The sequence below is a fragment of the Lepidochelys olivacea genome, assembly GCF_965140295.1.
Source record: "Lepidochelys olivacea isolate rLepOli2 genome assembly, chromosome: 1".
Classification (NCBI taxonomy): Eukaryota; Metazoa; Chordata; order Testudines; family Cheloniidae; genus Lepidochelys; species Lepidochelys olivacea.
This window is the reverse complement of record NC_140411.1, coordinates 153539349-153557354: the sequence shown is the minus strand read 5'-3', so window position 1 is coordinate 153557354 and position 18006 is coordinate 153539349. Positions and strand designations below refer to the sequence as shown.

General features: G+C 41.0%; 1 protein-coding gene across 2 annotated transcripts in view; it reads right to left on the bottom strand.

Moving 5' to 3' along the window:
* SYTL5 (synaptotagmin like 5) overlaps nucleotides 1-18006 on the bottom strand; it is a 188126-nt gene that overhangs the window by 79307 nt on the left and 90813 nt on the right. For both annotated transcript variants that reach the window (XM_084617869.1, XM_084617870.1), the window contains exon 4: nucleotides 437-552. In XM_084617869.1, coding sequence (XP_084473995.1) covers nucleotides 437-552 — 116 coding nt within the window. The remainder of the gene's footprint in view (nucleotides 1-436; nucleotides 553-18006) is intronic.

The window sequence follows — 18006 nt, the reverse complement described above, 5'->3', positions numbered from 1 at the left end:
AATAATGGGCTCTTCAATCTAGCAGAGAAAGGTATAATATGATCCAGTGGCTGGCAGTTGAAGCTAGACAAATTCAGAGTGGAAATAAGGTATAAATTTGAACAGTGAGAGTAATTAACCATTAGAACAGTTTACCAAGGGTTGTGGTGGTTTCTCCATCACTGGCAACTTTTAAATCTAGATTAAATGTCTAACAGTTCTGCTCTAGGAATTATTTTGGGGAAGCTCCATGGCCTGTGTTACGTGGGAGGTCGGACTAGATTATCACAATGGTCCCTTCTGGCCTTAGAATCTATTACTCTATTGAAAGTATTGATACAGGCTAGGAGTTCTATAATATGAAGGATAAAACCCACATTGGTAAAACATTTTGACAACTAGGTTAAAATATAAGCCTAAACAGAGAACAACTTTTCTTGTGCATTCTTATTTTTACCTGAGGCTTTGCGTAGGATGGACTGTCTGACAACATCAGTTCCAAGGAGGTTGGATTGCTTGAAGCGCTTTGCCCTCTCTTCAAAAAACCATTCACCTGTCACTATCCTTAGCTGTCTACATGAGAAAGAAACCAAACAAAATGCACACATGAACTGTTCCAACCAGCCAAAACTGTTTCTTAAATCCTCAGGACGTTGTCCACCCAACATGCACACATACAGCTATGGATCACAGTCACACAGTACAAGCTAAAGAATCAAAAATTAGCTTGCAAAGTGTAATATAATAGAATAGATTTGGTAGAAAAATTGTGAAAACTCCCTCCTCCCTAAGTGAAAAATGGCTTTTTGGTTAAATGGAAGCTTGCATAAAAATTGATTTTCATCAAAATTTTCATGGTTTCAGGAAAAACTGGAAACCAAAACATTTTTGATCATCAATAGAAGTTAGAAGTTCTGGATTTTGTATTTAGTGTCCAATAAACATTTTCAGTTTTTAATTTACAATGCCTTCCCCTGCCCCAAATGTTTTTTAAGAGATGGGATGAGGGATAGATAGGAGGAGAGGAGAGCAGGGTCAGAAGTGAGGGTGGGGCAGAGAGGAGCAGGAGGCACAGGAAGAGAAGTCTCTACTAGGGCAACCCCCCCACCCCCCACCCTGTTGTCTGCAGAAGCTCTGCTTTGTTTTCTGCAGAATTGTGGGAAGGCTTGTACTGAATGAGGCAAGGGACTACAGGAAGAGAAAGAAGGGTCTCATGATTAAGGCAGCTGAAGGCTGCCCTGGGGAACTGGATTCTATAGCAGCCTCTGCACAGAGTTCCTGTGTGATGCTGGGCAAGTTACTTAAAACAAATTTGTCACAGGTGTTCCTCATTTTCTGGGTAAGCAATATGAGACCCCGGGGTCTGATTTGCAGCAGTGCTGAGCATTCAACTGAAAGAAATGGAAGCAGTGATTCGAACATGTGTAATGTTAAGTACTCTGAAGAATCAAGCCCTCAGGTATCCAAAATTAATTGGATTTCTGAAAATTGAGGCCTGAACATCAATGTGCTTCAGCTCCCCAATTGTAAAATTGAAAAAATAATATCATCTAATCTCACCAGAGCATTGTGTAAGGTAATCTGATGTCTACACCAGCTGCAAATCACAACCCCAACCGCAATATAGACATCACCATACTGGGTGTCCCTTCGTTCCCAGAGGCCCTGTTTAGTCATATGGGAAAAGCAGTTTGGTGGTCCCATTCTAGCTCACATAACCACCAAAACTGAATCAGATATGCGGTTTCTGCTTAGAAGAGGCCCAACACTGACTGGAAGAGCAGCATTTGGCAGGTTCACACTGAGGCGCGCTAGCAAAACTGTACAATGAAGCTTACCCAGCACCTGCTTGCCACATGCTTGGTTACTGACTGCTACCAGCCCTCATTTTTACAAGGAACAAAGTAGATCAAAACATTTTTAAAGTAAAATAAATAAGCTTTATTTAAAAGGCTGTTTTATCTCACAATTGCTTAATACTAATACTACATACTACATACAAAAGTATTTTATTTTTATTTATGGAAACTGGTTGAAGGGGAAGAAGGAGTTACTCTAGGCTGCATCGAATCTTGAGTGTCCACTGGCCTCCATAGCTATTTAAAAACTACTCCAATCGTTTTTCTCAACACCTGTAAACTCATTGAACTCAACCCTAACACTGGGAGGCATTTCCAGTAGTGCATAATCTGGTATTGTAACGAGGAGTGGTCCATCTCCACCCTCAGGTGTCCCAGGAACCTCTCAGACTCTGCCTATTGAGTGGCAACTTTCTGTGATTTATATTCACCAGTGCCAATACTGTCCCATGTATATACAGTGCTTCTCTACCTTTAGCCCTTTCCTGCAGGGCTGAGGATGAACAGAGGTCTCCCTTCCTTGAGATCTCCACACATACTGGGATGAGCTAGCCGTGGTCACTCCTCCTCTTCCTCAGTACTTTTCTCCTGTGTCCTCCTTATACGCCTCTGCTGATGGACTACTGGCTCATCCAACCTCCCAGCCTGATCAGCCAATTAGCTAACACATCCCCAATCAGCCTTCGCCGGGGGAGCTGATTGATGCGTAAGTGGTCAGCGTGCCGGGCTCACCAGCTAGCTCCCAGCACTCCATCACGGATTTAAAACCACAAAACAACTGTACACTTGTATGGCTCCACTAGCAATGCCACCTGTACCAAGAAACATCTATGCACTAAAATCACAATTTTCCCTCTCTTGGGCAAGAATTATTCACACACACACACACAAAATACATTTTAAGATTACCGACTTTAACGGTTCCCAAGCTGATCTATGGGCTACATTTCCATCATTCTTAGCTTGTAGCCTGTTAAGAGTATTACATCCTACATCCTTTGGCTGGCAGAATTACTTAGCTTTATAGTTCTCAGGCCCTTATAAGGATTCATCCTTGAAAAGTCAAGAAATGTGGAAATTCAGTCAACATTGGTTGACAAAAGTCCTTAGTACTCTCAATTGTTTGAACACCCACCCCAATGAACTTTTCACATTTTGAATAAAAGTTGATGCCACTCATGCATAAAACATTCTTGTCTGTAAAGCACTCTTCCAGTCTGTTAATAAGCCTCTTTTTGAAATATTTTCAATTGATAGTACCTGTGTAAATTAGCTACATGGCTCAAGTTCATAATAAAGAAGTTTTTTGATAACTACTGATCTGCAGAATGCTGCTTCTCTGAAGCACCTAGAAGGATGTCCAACACGGGTAGTCTATTCAGGCACCAAAGCAGTCCTATTCTGTGCTGTTATTTTCTGTAAGATATGTTATTGATACTAATTGTTATCTTTGCAAACACAAATACAGTAAATGGTTTTATTATGTTTAAGTGTTGCCACTCCCACTGACATCTCAATGAATACCATCAAGACATGTGCAATCAATGTGCAATGTGCTGCAATGTGCAATCAATGCTCAATTTCAAAGTATACAAGACTAGACAAAAAACACCTTGGGCATGGCTACACTGGAAACTTCAAAGCACTGTCATGGAAGCGCTCCCGTGGCAGCACTTTGAAGTGCGAGTGTGGTTGCGCGCGAGCGCTGGAAGAGAGCTCTCCCAACGCTCCTGGTAATCCACCTCCATGAGGGGATTAGCTCCAAGCTCTAGATTTTTCACACCCCTGAGCCAGCAAGTTAGAGCAATATCAAATGTAAGTGTAGCCAAGCCTTTTCTCATGTTATTCCCCATGGAAATACTGCATGGACACATCACCTTTTGCTATAATTTTTGTAACAGTTAAAAGCTTTTGAGTACAGAATTGCACGTTGTATAGAGCTGGTGACTACAAGTATTTCCCATGAATATTCACTCAAAACACTGATTTAGCTCCATTTGTGTTCATGACCAATTTGTGCTTGAATACTACAACTTCCTAACAAACAGGTTTATTCGCCTGTTCATAGAAACAACAAATATTTTCATTTCCTTTGCTAATTGTTTCTTCTGCTTGTCCTTTTTCTTGGGAAAGAAAGGACAGGATTTCCCAGCAGTGAATCCATGGCAGTGGATGGACATTGTATGACAGAATTTGCCTCTACATTTAAAGAAAGTTTAAGTAACTGTTACTGTTTCAAAATCTTAAACGACTCCAGCAGAGTGTGATTTTTCATTACCTGCATTCATTTACAAACACATCAGATAAAGAGAATCATATTTAGTTTGTGTGAGAATGGATACGATTACAGATGATTTTAGGGCATTGATCCGTACTTCTTACTCAGACAAGACTCCAACTTAGAGAGTTTTGCCTGGCTAAAGTCTGAGGAGTACTGAATAGGGCTCTATTGTCAATGAAGAATTCACACGAATGCAATTCTCTCTCATCCAATTATAGATTAAGTTTATGTGAGCACTACCAGAATAAGTTTAAAAAAAAACCAAAATCCAGACATATGCCTGCAAATATGATAATGAAAGATTATTGCCTTATCTTTTTGTTTGCAGCCTGTTGAGGACAATGCAAAAACAATTAATAGAAATCAATTAGTTATTGCCCAAAAGGCATTCAGAAAACCATTTCCACTCCATTTTTTGTTTACTTTCTAAGGATGTTCGCTTAAAAACAAAACTTAAAAACAAACCAAAAATTCATTGGAGAACACACAGCTTCTGGTTAGCAGGAAGAACAATTTTCCCCTATGTGTGATAAAAATATATATTGTCACTACTCACCAATAGCATGATCTTCTGTGGGTGCTAATTCTTCATAGTAAGGCTTAACATAAATTTAGTACTCTACATCTGTCTTACCGTTGACTAAATTGCCATTGCAATTTGAACTACAAAGTTCATTAACTCTTTCCAAGGTTAGTCCTGAGTTTGACAATGAAACCCCAAAGTGCTGTTTCTCTCTTACCTGCACATCTTAATTTCCCAAGTCTTGTACCACCAACACTTCCCTTGATCCAAGAGAGCTGGTGCACGCCTTCCAAACCACACGCTCATAGATTCATAGACATTAAGGTCAGAAGGGATGACTGTGATAATCCAAACTGACCTCCTGCACATTGCAGCCACAGAACCTCACCCACCCACTCATGTAATAGACCCCTAACCTCTGGCTGAGTAACTCAAGTCCTCAAATCATGATTTAAAGACTTCAAGTTACAGAGAATCCACCATTTACACTAGTTTAAACCTGCAAGTGACCCAGGCCCCATGCTACAGAGGAAGGCAAAACACCCTAGCCCCCACGGTTTTTGCCAATCTGACCTAGGGCAAAATTCCTTCCTAACCCCAAATATGGTGACCAGTTAGACCCAGAGCATGTGGGCAAGACCCAGCAGGCAGTTACCTGAGCAAGAATTATCTGTAGTAACTCAGAGCCCTCCCCTTCTAGTGTCCTGTCTCCAGCCAGTAGGGATTTTTGCTACAGGCAGTTGCTAATGGGCCAAATGCCATTGTAGGCAGTCCTGTCACAGCATCCCCGCCATAAACTTATCAAGCTCAGTCTTGAAGCCACTATTTGGTGAAGAAATCTCTCAGCTATCACATCCAGGAAAATCTGATCCCCAAGTTTATAGATTCATTAAAAATTCTTGCTATTGGACTTGCAATTTCATGTGTCGGGTCCTTTAATATTCTTGGATGGAGATTATCTGGGCCCCCTGATTTAATCCCATTAAGCCATTTGAGTTGGACTTCCACTTCAGATGTGGTAATTCTACCTCCATATCTTCATTTCCATTAGCCATCCTGCTACTAACCCGAAGATCTTCATTAGCTTCATTAAAAACTTCCAGTGGTTTGCCAGGTGGGTAGAGCCAACATCCCTTGCACTGCCCTATAAGTGCTGGGGCTGTCCCTAGTCATGATACAGAAGCAGGCAAAGCCCGATCAACGAGGATTAGTGGAGAGATTACCCTGGAGAATAGGTCCTTCAGGGATCATCAGGTAATAGTACAGATACCTATTTTAGTTGCAATCCCTTAACACAACAGAATCTGGATAAGTATGGAATGAAAATGAAAATGGATGAGTAGCTCTTGGATAAGCCAACAAGCTTAGTACTTGCTAGCTAGTTAGAATTCCTTGAAGTCACCAATGCTAGGTAAATGGCAGTTGAGGTGAGGATCATATAAACCTAATTTAATGATTGTTTTTGTAGTTTGCATCAGGGACGCTTAGAGTTCTGAATACCCTTTTTTATTGTTGTAGGGTGCAAATTAATAAATACAGTAAATTACAGACAGACTGGCATAAAAGATGATTTTGTCTGTGATACAAAATGCAAGAGTAGAATAATGGCTGACATCATCCTGAACCTTTCGCTGTCATGCTCTTCAAAACTAGGACTCTTCCTTATTTGGTTTGTGAAATAGATGCTCTTTGCTTAAGGCTAAGCCTTGAAGATATTTTAAGCCAAATTACCTGCCAATGTAACTGCAGTTACATCAATGAGTTACAACAGCAGTGAATTTGGCCCACAATTTTTCCCCCTTTATCTGTTTAATTTATTGCAATGGTGGAGGGAAAAAGGAGAATCTTTTCTGTTTTCTTTTTAAATAATTATAAAGAATGTTATATAATGCATGAAAGATGCTAAACATGAAAGCATTCTATATGAGCATGGTGGGTTGTCAAATAAAAGGCTGAAAAAACAGTTTACAGTATTTTTGGCTATTCCATTTATAACAAATTGTAATGCCAGAACCCCACCACCATCCCAACTTGCAACAATGCTACTGTGAGAGGTTGATTACAGGATAGCTAAGAAAAGTTCATTTAATCAGAAAAGGCAATTCACTGAATCATCAAAACTCCCTCCAAGTGGCACATAAATGCAAAATGTACATTTGGATCTTATTGGATGTGGCAAATGTCTAGTATAATTTGTGCGGCCTGAAAAACAAGTAGAAGCTGCTGACAGAAGTTCCAACTTATTTTTGGCAACAAATGCTCTTGGGATGTTTCATCTAAATTAAAGCATTTAATAGGGCTGGGCAGTGCTTTGGTGAGATTAACAACTCTCCTGTTTAGTCGTGTACATCCTTCGCATCTGAAAGAAACTTCATTGTGAGATCTGCATGGCTGCTTACATGACTAACAGATTCCTGGTAATAAGTAAATACTGTCTGTTCACTGGTTCTCAATCCATGACCCACAGACCACTGGTGGACTGCAGACGACTTTTGGGTGGTTTGCCAATTGGTTGCCTGAAAATGAGCCATGCAGTGATTTCAAGCATGATGAGGACTGCTACTTTGTTAAGTAAAATAACCTAATTTCCATTTATGAGACAGAATGGAAGAGTTAACTGTTGTAACAGATCCTTTGCATGGCACATCTAACACCTCCACATAGGACACTCCTACAGCGGAAGCTACTAGCAGCACTCTGGCTCACACTGTTATGGAGCTGGTGCCCACCTGCAGAGGCCCTGGCTCCTAAGGAAGCTTGCAGCACTGCAGCTATTAAGGACTTAATTCCTACTTGCTAGGTCACTGTTCCTGAAAATGCAAATTGGAAGCTAAACAGAGATGGAGTGGAGATGTTAAAGAAGCCATTTCATCTTGGTTTGAGCAGGCAAGAAACCATGTGACTGTGCAGTATTATGAAGGACTCTGGAACTATGTGGCAGTACAGCTAAAAACTATAAATTGTGTTTTCATTCACCACTCTAACCAAATTGATCATATTAAGTAGAAGCTACTGTATTTTAAAATCTAAATGCATCGTTGCCATCACATTAGCTTTATTTGTTCATGAAACTGACAAATTTGACATAAACATGACAAGTATGTATTTTATATATATATATACACGTAAGCATAGTCAGGATGAGCTCTCCCCTGACATCTGGTGGTGAGGTGTGGCAAGTTGTGGAAAAGAACTTCAGGGGCTGATCTCATTTGCATAGGCACACCCACCCCGCCTAAATGGTCACTTTGGCTGCTGTAGGAGCCCCAGTTTCTCAGTTATTGGGGCAGGAATAAACTATTATTATCCTGAATCAAGGACAGTGGAACTGTACTTGGCCTTTTGTTATGATGGAGGGACTCACCATCAACTAAGCAGCACTCGCTAGGCAAGGGTCATGGGTTCCAAAAGCCAGTGACTAGAGAGAGGCTGGGGACAGGTATTAATGCCTGGTGGCATGGGCTCCCTGGTGAGGGTCCTACATGCCAACTGCACCTTCTCCTCTCTCCACTGTGGAATATCAGAGCTAATATTTTGATTCTAATAGGAATCTAGTTACAGGCTGCTAAGCTGAAATCTCTTTGGGCCAATGGTGCACCAGCACTGAGGCTCCCCTACTACAAGCTGAAATCACTGAGCCTTGTGTTAAGTAGGGGCAGGCCCCAAAGCTATATTGTGGAGCACTTTGCAGGATAGCTGGTGCAGCTCATGGGATGGCTAGTGGAGTGGAGCAGTTTGCGAGACAGCTGGAGTGGCTCACGGGATTGTTGGTGGAGTGGAGCAGCTGCCAGAGCAGAGTGATTCATGGGATGGCTGGTGGAGCGGAGCAGAGCAGAGCCCCATGGAAAGGTGAGACAATTGGCTTCGGACCACGTAAGGTGCCCCTTAACTCCCCCCCACCCATTTCCACCCAGGTTGGGAGGTAAAACTCTACAGATAAACTTCTGAACTCTGGGGCTGCACTGACCAGGGACAGAGACTTTTGGGACTTTGGGTGACTTTTGGGTTGCTGTACTCAAGAACCAAAGGCCCAATTTGCTTGTAGTGGGTTTTTGCTCATGGGTTGTATTATGAATCCTGTTGGTGCTGTTTCCCCAGCATAATGCCACATTGTTTCTCTCTGTTATTAAAAGGCTTTTGCTACACTCAGACTCTTGCGAGAGGGGAAGTATTGCCTCTTAAAGGCGCCCCAGGGGGTGGTATATATTTGTCCCAGGTCACTGGGTGGGGGCTCGAGCCAGTTTTTCATTGTGTTATTAGAATGGAACCCCTAGATACTGAACCCGGCTTTTGTTGCTGCCAACTCTGACGGGCAGAAGGGTTACATATAGTTGGTGGGTCATATTTTTTTTCTTTTCGAAAGTGGTGCAAGGCATGAAGAAGATTGACAGACACAATTTAGATGCTATTTTACATTGGGAAGCTGGTGACCAATTCAGATTATAGCATTACCTGATTGGTAATGTTTAAGAAAAGCACTGTAATAAATGTTTATACCTCAGTAACTTTAGAACTGCTTTCCTGTGAGATAGACTAAGCCCATTCTTCTCCTTCAACACAGCTACAGAATTTATGGAGGGTTCAGAATAGTTCTACTCTTAAAATTGATTTGAACAGACATGCCTGAAATAAACAATAAAAGTAAAACCTATCATCTGCTGCATGAAATGTGGAGAATAAGGACATATGGATTCTTACCAAGCATTTGACCTCTCTGGCCAAGTCTAGTGCCATCCATAGTGAAAGAAAATCATAAGTAGAGAGTCATAGCAACTGACAGGTTGAACAGGCTTGGAAACCTCAGTATCACCACCTTATATCTTTGTCTTTTTCATCATCAATGCAAAAAAAATTTAGGATCTTGAGTCATAGCAGCCTTCATTGTTAAAAAGCTCATGTCTCATAGACCATATGTACAGAAATACGTATCTTCTAATAAGGCCAGGGAGTCCAAGAGTTAACTGTTAGACACCCCATACTTTCAATTCATAGTGAACAATCTACGGAAAGGGCTTCAGGTTACAGTTGCTTAATCCTTCAGCTCCTTTAGGAGTATCAGATCCATTTACCTACAAAAATACTTTTTAATTCAAAATATAAAATGAATAAATGAATGAATAAATGAATGAATAAAATAAATCTGTCTTGAAGTTTGAATTTAATAATTGCATCTCACATTCCAAAACTAAAACTGAAGAACTAGAAGTGAAACTGTCTCTTGCACTCTATTATTTTCAGACACTGATAACTGTAACAAGATGGGAGTGTTTTTCCTAGCAATCTATTTTTCTTTCTCCAAATCCTGATGTGGGACCAAACTGCATTGTCTGACTTAGATAATTTTTTAGTATATTTAATGGGACACCGAACCAAAGCTTTTAGAGTATTTTTTTAAACTGACCTGAGATCCAAGTTCACATATGAAAACATGATATTCTTTTACTTACACCCCTCCAAAAGCCAACCTCTTGCATTCTCAATAGCAAGTGTAGTGATAAAAAAATACCCTTTCCAATGCATTTTATCAAAGTAAGGTTTGGATGGGTTCTCCAGTATAGCGCCAGATAGAGTGTATTGTGACCAATAGCTTTAGTGAGCAAGCAAGAGGATTATGACAGCAATAACTTTGTCTGCTTCCTCTTACCCCTACCTTAAATGCTTGGGATTGTTTTAAAGAAAATCATGCACAATCATAGAATCATAGAAGTGTAGAACTAGAAGGGACCTCGAGAGGTCATCTAGTCCAGTCCCCTGCACTCATGGCAGGACTAAGTATTATCTAGACCATCCCTGACAGGTGTCTGTCTAACCTGCTCTTAAAAAAATCTCCAATGATGGAGATTCCACAACCTTCCTGGGCAATTTATTCCAGGGTTTAACCACCCTGAACTTTTTCCTAATGTCCAACCTAAACCTCCCTTGCTGCAATTTATTCCCATTGCTTCTTGTCCTATCCTCAGAGGATAAAAAAAGAGAACAATTTCCCCCCCCCCCCTTGTAACAACATTGATGTACTTGAATCAGCTGGGTGCTATACATTTTATTTTGCGTTTCAATTGACTCATCACATATTATTCATCAATCTACATAGTCCCGTGTCCTGAACTAAACGGCTCAATAGTGTGAGCAATTATTTGAAATCCTACAGTCCCTTGCAACTCTATCACTTACCCTCTCCTGCCAAGGGAGGTTGCATCCGGTAGCAGACTGCTCTACACTAAAGCACAGCGCAGCTCTGTGGGGTGCCCATGCCCATTTAATTTAAATTTGATATTTTTCAGCCTCTCCTTCCCCTTCCTGATGTGTTTCCTAACTATTAAACTGCCAGATAATCCCAGCGGTTTTCGCCTTTTTCTTTACAAGAGTGAGTATGCACTTGGAGCTACCCATTTACTAGAACAGGTCAGGAATTTTCTACTGAAATATTTTTTTCCAATGGAAAATGTGGTTTCCACAAAACAGAAATTTTCCATGGAAAAATTTCCATTTTGCAGAGAATTTTCAAACAGGACAATCTTAAAAAATTCATTTTTGGGTTGGGCCAATCTGAATTGAAACATTTCGGTTTGGACCGCTTTCATATTAAGCTGTGTCTGCCTGAGCTGCCACAGTGCCTCATGAGTGTCGTAGCTTGGGTTCCTCACGTACTGCAGTCTCCCCTCTGTGGAACTGCCACATTAGTCAGGGACAGGGCTGGCCTCACCATGAGGCGAACTGAGGTGGCCGCCTCAGGTGCCAGACTGTGGGGAGGGCGCCACTAGGAACCAGTGCGCTAGAAAATTGTGTCTGCTGCTGTTAGATATGTATTCTCTCTGCTCTACATGCACAGAGATGGTGGAGTGCTGTGCTGGAGGAAGGAGGACAAGAGACATAACAGACAGGCAGGAGAAAAAGTGAGAGGGAATAACAGAAAGCAGCAGGAGCTGCAAGGAGAGGGAGGAGGAGGAGCCTCTTATGTACCTCTCTAGCACCCCCAGGAACCTGGACTGATTAACATCAGCTTCTCAGGGAGCTTCCTGTTTCCTGCTGCTTCCCTGAACCCACTTGAGGAGAACAGGCAGTCAACTGACGTAGGAGCCAGTTAGGTCCTTAAGACGCTGATATCTTCCCTGACTCAGGCCCTGCTACCAGCCTGCTTATTTGTCCCCTTCAATTGAGTGTTGAGAGCCACTATAGCTGGCACAGAACAACAGTCATGAGTGAAAGAAGAAAACGCCCCTTTGGGGCAGCATTCAGAAAAAGCAAGCAAGCAAAGGAAGCTTTTCTATCTAAGCAGGAAGGAGCTCTCCTGAGATACATAGACACAAATGTTCACAGTGAGCCTTCCGGCCCCAGTGAGGATGTGAGTGGTGAGGAGATGCCTGATCTTCCAGTTAGTCAGAGTGCAGGTGACCTGGCAGCCACTGCAGCATCCAGATCTCATTTCAAATGGATGTAACCATGCACATTCCTGAAGAAAAAAGTGTAGATCAGAGAAGAGTGTGGTAGAGGCACAAGAAACAGCCGCTGCTGAGGTTAGTTCCTTAAGTCTAGATGATCCAGGACTGTGGACCCACTTGAGCAGTAGCCCGAGGGACTTCCTTGTACTGCATGGCCATAGCAAGTGAAAAACTTCATGTTCCCCAAAGACAGTGAAAATAGATATTTCCATCCAACACATTACTGGCGTGAAATCCCCAATGGTGACAAAGTGGAGAGGCCATGGCGATGTACTCAAAAACCCAGAATGCTGCATTCTGTTTTTGTTGCAAACTCTTCCAGTTTAATGTTCCCGACACATTGGGTTCTACAGGAACAAAGGACTGGAAAAATTTGGATAGAAATCTGGCATGCCACGAGAAGGCAGCAAATCACGAGAGAGCATTCCATAGGTGGAAAGAACTTGAGATGAGACTAAGGTTAAAGGCCACCATAGATGATCAGCATCAAGAGAAGATTGCATCAGAGTCTCTTTACTGGCAAAATGTTCTGAAAAGGCTCATTGCCATTGTGAGAATACTTGCTACCCAAAACCTGGCACTGTGTGGCACTTCAGATCAGCTGCATGTGCCAAACAATGGAAACTTCCTTAAAATTGAGGAGCTGATGGCGGAGTTTAATGCTGTACTCCAGGAGCATCTAAGAAGAGTCACCACCCAAGAAATGTACACACACCACTACCTTGGAAAAACAATTCAAAATGAGATCACACAGTTACTGGCAACAAAAGTCAAACAGAAGATTGTGGCAGATCTGAAGACAGCAAGATATTACTCTATTATTCTGGACTGCACACCTGACATCAGCCATACAGAACAAATGACTTTAATGGTGCGTTTTGTAACAACAACAGAACCTAATGAAAATGTCCCTGTAAGGGTGACTGTCAGAGAGCATTTTCTAGAATTTATTGACATTGATGATACTACAGGAGCTGGTATGACAAATGTGCTTCTTAAAAAGCTGGAAGATATGGGAATTGCGATAGCTGACATGAGAGGGCAGGGCTACAATAATGGTGCCAACGTGAGAGGAAAGAACAGAGGAGTGCAGACACGGATCTGAGAGTTAAACCCTGGAGCTTTTTTTGTCCCATGCAGTTCTCATTCATTGAACTTGGTGGTCAGTGATGCAGCATCAGCTTCTAGTGAGGCTGCTGGATTTTTTAAATGTAATTCAAAGCATCTATGTATTTTTCTTTGCATCAACTCATCAATGGCAAATTTTGAAGCAATATCTGGGAACATCCTCTCTGACACTGAAACCACTCAGTGATACATTATGGGAAAGTCGAGAGGAGGCGATAAAGCCTATCGAACACCAAATTGGGAAGATAGTTGATACCATAGTTGCCTTTATGGAGGATAATGCTATGACAGGAACTGTTCATGGGAGAACAATGGCAGAGGGAAATGGAATCACCAGAAACATACATAACTTCAAATTTCTGTGTGGCTTAGTGTTGTGGCATGACATAATGTTTGAAATAAATGTTGTAAGCAAGAGACTCCAAGGTGTTGACCTTGATATATCTGAGGCAATGGAACAACTGGACAAAACAAAGTCATAGCTACAGCCTTACTGGTCAGATGAGGGATTTCAAAATGTTCTGAAAAGAGTGCACAGAAGTTGGCAGAGAAACTTCACACTGAACCTATTTTCCCACCCATTCAAGAACACACGAGTCACCAAAGAAGACGACATTTTGATTACGAGGCACGGGATAATCCCATAAGAGACCCCAAACAACAATTCAAAGTTGAATTCTTTAACCAGGTGCTAGATTGTGCAATACAGTCAGCTGAAGAACGTTTCATGCAGCTCAAGGAACAGAGCAGTATATTTGGGATGTTGTAGGATATTCCAAAACTCCTCACTATACCTGAAGACCACCAGCAATGCAGGGCACTAGAGACAGTGTTGACACATGATGACATGCACGATATTGATGCGAGTGATTTAGGTGATGAACTGAAAGTCCTTTCAAGATACATTTCAGCAGGATCAACTCCAAAGGTTGTTCTGGAATATATGTGCACAAATAAGATGACCACCCTCTTTCCAAAGGCTTTTGTTGCTCTGCACATACTTCCAACACTTCCTGTAACAGTTGCCAGTGGAGAACGCAGCTTCTCCAAGCTGAAGTTAATAAAAACACATAGACGCTCCACAATGACACAGGAGAGGCTGGTCAGCCTTGCAACCATCTCATTAGAGCATGAGCTGGCCCAGACTGTGGACCTTCAGGAAGCAGTTCAAATCTTTGCAATCAAGAAGGCACGGAAAGCACCACTTTGATTATTCAAACAGATAAAAATGCCAGTGTTTACTATGCAGACAAGAAAAGTTACATTTGCTGTTCAGGTGTTTGAATGTTAAGCGTTACTTAAAATTTTTGAACAAAGCATTTTAAGTTGTTAGTTCTTCTTTATTGGGGTAGGTAGCAGAGCAGTACCATGAGAGGAGTAGAACAGGAAGAAGGCAGAATTGAGACCTTTCAAAGTTTTGGCCCAAGCAAGGGGGCATGGGGGCGTCATTTGAGCTCCCCGCCTCAGGTGCCAAAATGTTGTGGGATGGCCCTGGTCAGGGAGGCCCAGGACAGGAACAGTAAAAAAAATGTAGTCCAGTCAGGGAGTCCAGCCCATATAGGAGAATGAGGACATGGGGGACATGGGGCACCCGAACTACAACCCCTGTAAGACATCGTGGCAGCTCAGGCAGACTCAGTTTAACATTAAACCAAAACGAAGCATTTCAATTTGGTTAGATGAACTGCAACAAAACATTTCCACATCAAAATATTTCTTAGCTTTTCACTCAGGATGAAAACAAATGTCTAAACAGTGGAATCTCCAGTGGGACAGAAATTCATCCATCTCTACAACTTACTTCAGAAAAGTCTCATTGGACAAGCAGGTTACTCACAGAACTGTGTGCCTTGACAGAGAACAAGAGCTGTACCAGGCCCCCAGTAAAGCGAAGTAGTTAACTCTGGCTTCCCTTTCGTCTCCCATTGCACAGGTGCTCATGGGAAAAGCTATAAGAATGGCTGATGGGGAACCAGAGGCAGGAGAACACCTAGGGGAGGCAGGGCTCCACACCCAGGCTCTGTAAACTGGATGATGAAGCCTGGGCTGATCAGAACTTTTACTTATGGTAACTTGCTACAGTTTATAGTTACTGAGATTAGCTCCTGCTGATAAAACTCTTGTTGATAACTACTATACAATCAAGCCACCATCTTATACACCCACGCATACGTGCGGGCACACATACACACCCCTTTCTGTGGGTTTGCTTCCACCCAAAATATTTGCAATATGCTCTTGAGGAAAGAAAAGAAAAGTGTAATTATTAATTAAAAAAAAAAAAAAGACAACCAGGCAAATTGTCACTGAAGAGTCACTGAAATTAAAAACAGTAAGAACCACAAGGAAGATTTTTGTGTTAACTTGTTTGAAATTTCTCTGTTTTTAGGCTTGCTGTGTGCTATGGAAAGTAATTAACATTACTGATGACTTTTCCTGTTACTTGGAGACAGCATACTTATTTCAAAGATGCAGATAAAGCTCCTCATTTCTGCTATGTACTTCTATGGCAACTTGGCTGTCCAGGCATTTAACCTCACTTATTTATTCATTCCACAGGAGTAAAAGATGTAGGCCACACATATATAATTAGGAATATTTATAGCCTGAAGTTTCAAACTAAGCTTCCTGGCATTCTGACTGCAGAACAGGGCTTTCCCCAACCTATCACAGGCACCTTGTTAAACTGGTGTGTTTAAAACACAAACTGACCAAGGTTTTATTGACAGGATTTTAGTAAATACACCAAAAAAGCCCTATTAAAATGGAAAGTTTCAATCCAAGGTTAAACATTTCTCAGTTACTATTCATTTGAGAAAACTATTGATGACAATTGGTCCTTATGCAGAAAGGGAAGAAGGAGGGAAAACTTTGAAGTCCATTAGGGACCTCACAATAGAGACTCAATTTATTGAGGGAAGTACTTAAATACTACAGTGATTAAAACTATAGAAGACCCTAAGTTTATGAACAGGTGACTAAAGACTATATTTAGGCTTGATAGGATTATTTTTTTAATCAGTAAATGCCAGTAAATGTTGATTTTACTGTACACACACAAACCAGCAAAAAACATTTCCATCAATAATAGTAAAAAAAATAAAGATAGGCAAAGTATAAAAATGCTGCTTAAGAACTTATATAAATTAAATATCCTTAAATCAAACTCTAATATTTTGACATGTGATGTTGACCATTTGTGTTTTAATGGTTATAAAGCTTTAACTTTTTGAATCTCAAGGTCTATTGCCCTCCCCAAATTTCCCTCAACTGTGAAAATTCAAATAGATAAAATTTGGGAAAAAATGCTTTAAAATGAACACCAATATTATCCGTCAAAATTATATATACAAAATACTGAATTCTGCCAAGCTTAACTATATTGTATTACACATGGCGGCAGAATTAAGAATGTGGGACAACCTTAGTTTTGCATTTCATGACTTCTGGGCACTTTTACAACCTTGATCTCTGCCAGTTAAAATGGGGACGCTCCAATGACAAGATAACTAATTCTCTTGTTCCTGATCATGAATAATAGTGTTCATTTTCTGTTTTCTAGTGACATATAGTTCTTTTGGAATACATTTTGCATATAAAGCTAGATTTCTTTATGTTGTATTTAAAAATGCTTGAGGATCTCATTTTTTATATTAAAAGTTCCACCCACAGAGTTTAATGAAGTTCTTCATGAGGTGATTTTTCTTTTGAGGGTTCTAGAATATAGTGAATGTATTGTAATGGCCAACTCCCTCCCCACCATTAGCAGGGCTGAAGGCAAGTGTGGTTTGAGAGAGAGGCTGGGGCAATTAAAACAAAGTGGTGTTCTGCGGGAGCTGGAGCTGCCTTTTGCTGACTCTGGGGAAGTAGATGCTGTTGTGGTGGTTTGACTGTACTAAAGTTTTGTTGGCGTTTTTCGACATAGTCTTTCCTCCTTCATTCAGATACTCTGATACTAAAATATTATTCCCTACATTTATCTGATAATTAGTTACATCATTTTATTTAAAACTATAAGTATTTTTAAATAATTTGGGGATAAAGGCTGCATATTCATAATTTGCCACATCTTTCTCTGGATTTCTTGACATTTGAATGGAAAGCCACTGTAAATATTAGAATAGTGCTGAAAATCTGTCATGGACTACATGAGAAAATGCCTTCTTACTGCACAGAAAATGCCATGGATACCTCTGACATAATGGGTAGGCGGGACTGAGAAATCAAACTAGAGAAATCAAGAGGAGTGAAAGATGGAAGTTTATTAAAGAAAGAGACAGGTGATGTTCAGATTTTCTTTCATGGCTATGTGTTTTGGCAACCATCTACTTTAGAATATCTACTCAGATCAGGCAAACTCGACAATACACTCATATGTCCAGCCATGATAGAAACACACAGGTATTATTTTCAGTAAACACACCAACAACAGTACTTTGCTGCACCATAGTACACTTTCCAATGACTTGAAGAGAAATGCTTTTGAAGCTTACTGAAGAAAAAATGGATGATTCAAGCGTAATAGATCCACCTACAGATCATGGATTAAAATGGTGGACTACACTGGTAATGATGAATACTCTTTCTTGTCCAACAGCAGCTTAAGGTCCTATGTGAGAGGAGTTGGGTGATCTCATTTCATAGCAGACAGAAATAGAAGTTACACATCCGAAATAGAAGTTAATAGCACACAGGTGACGATTTCAGCAGAAAAGTCAAGAATCAGATGACCAAAGAGCCAAGCACTGAAAGAGTAGAGTGTCTGGATTTCATTCCTCAGGGGTGTCAGATTTGGAA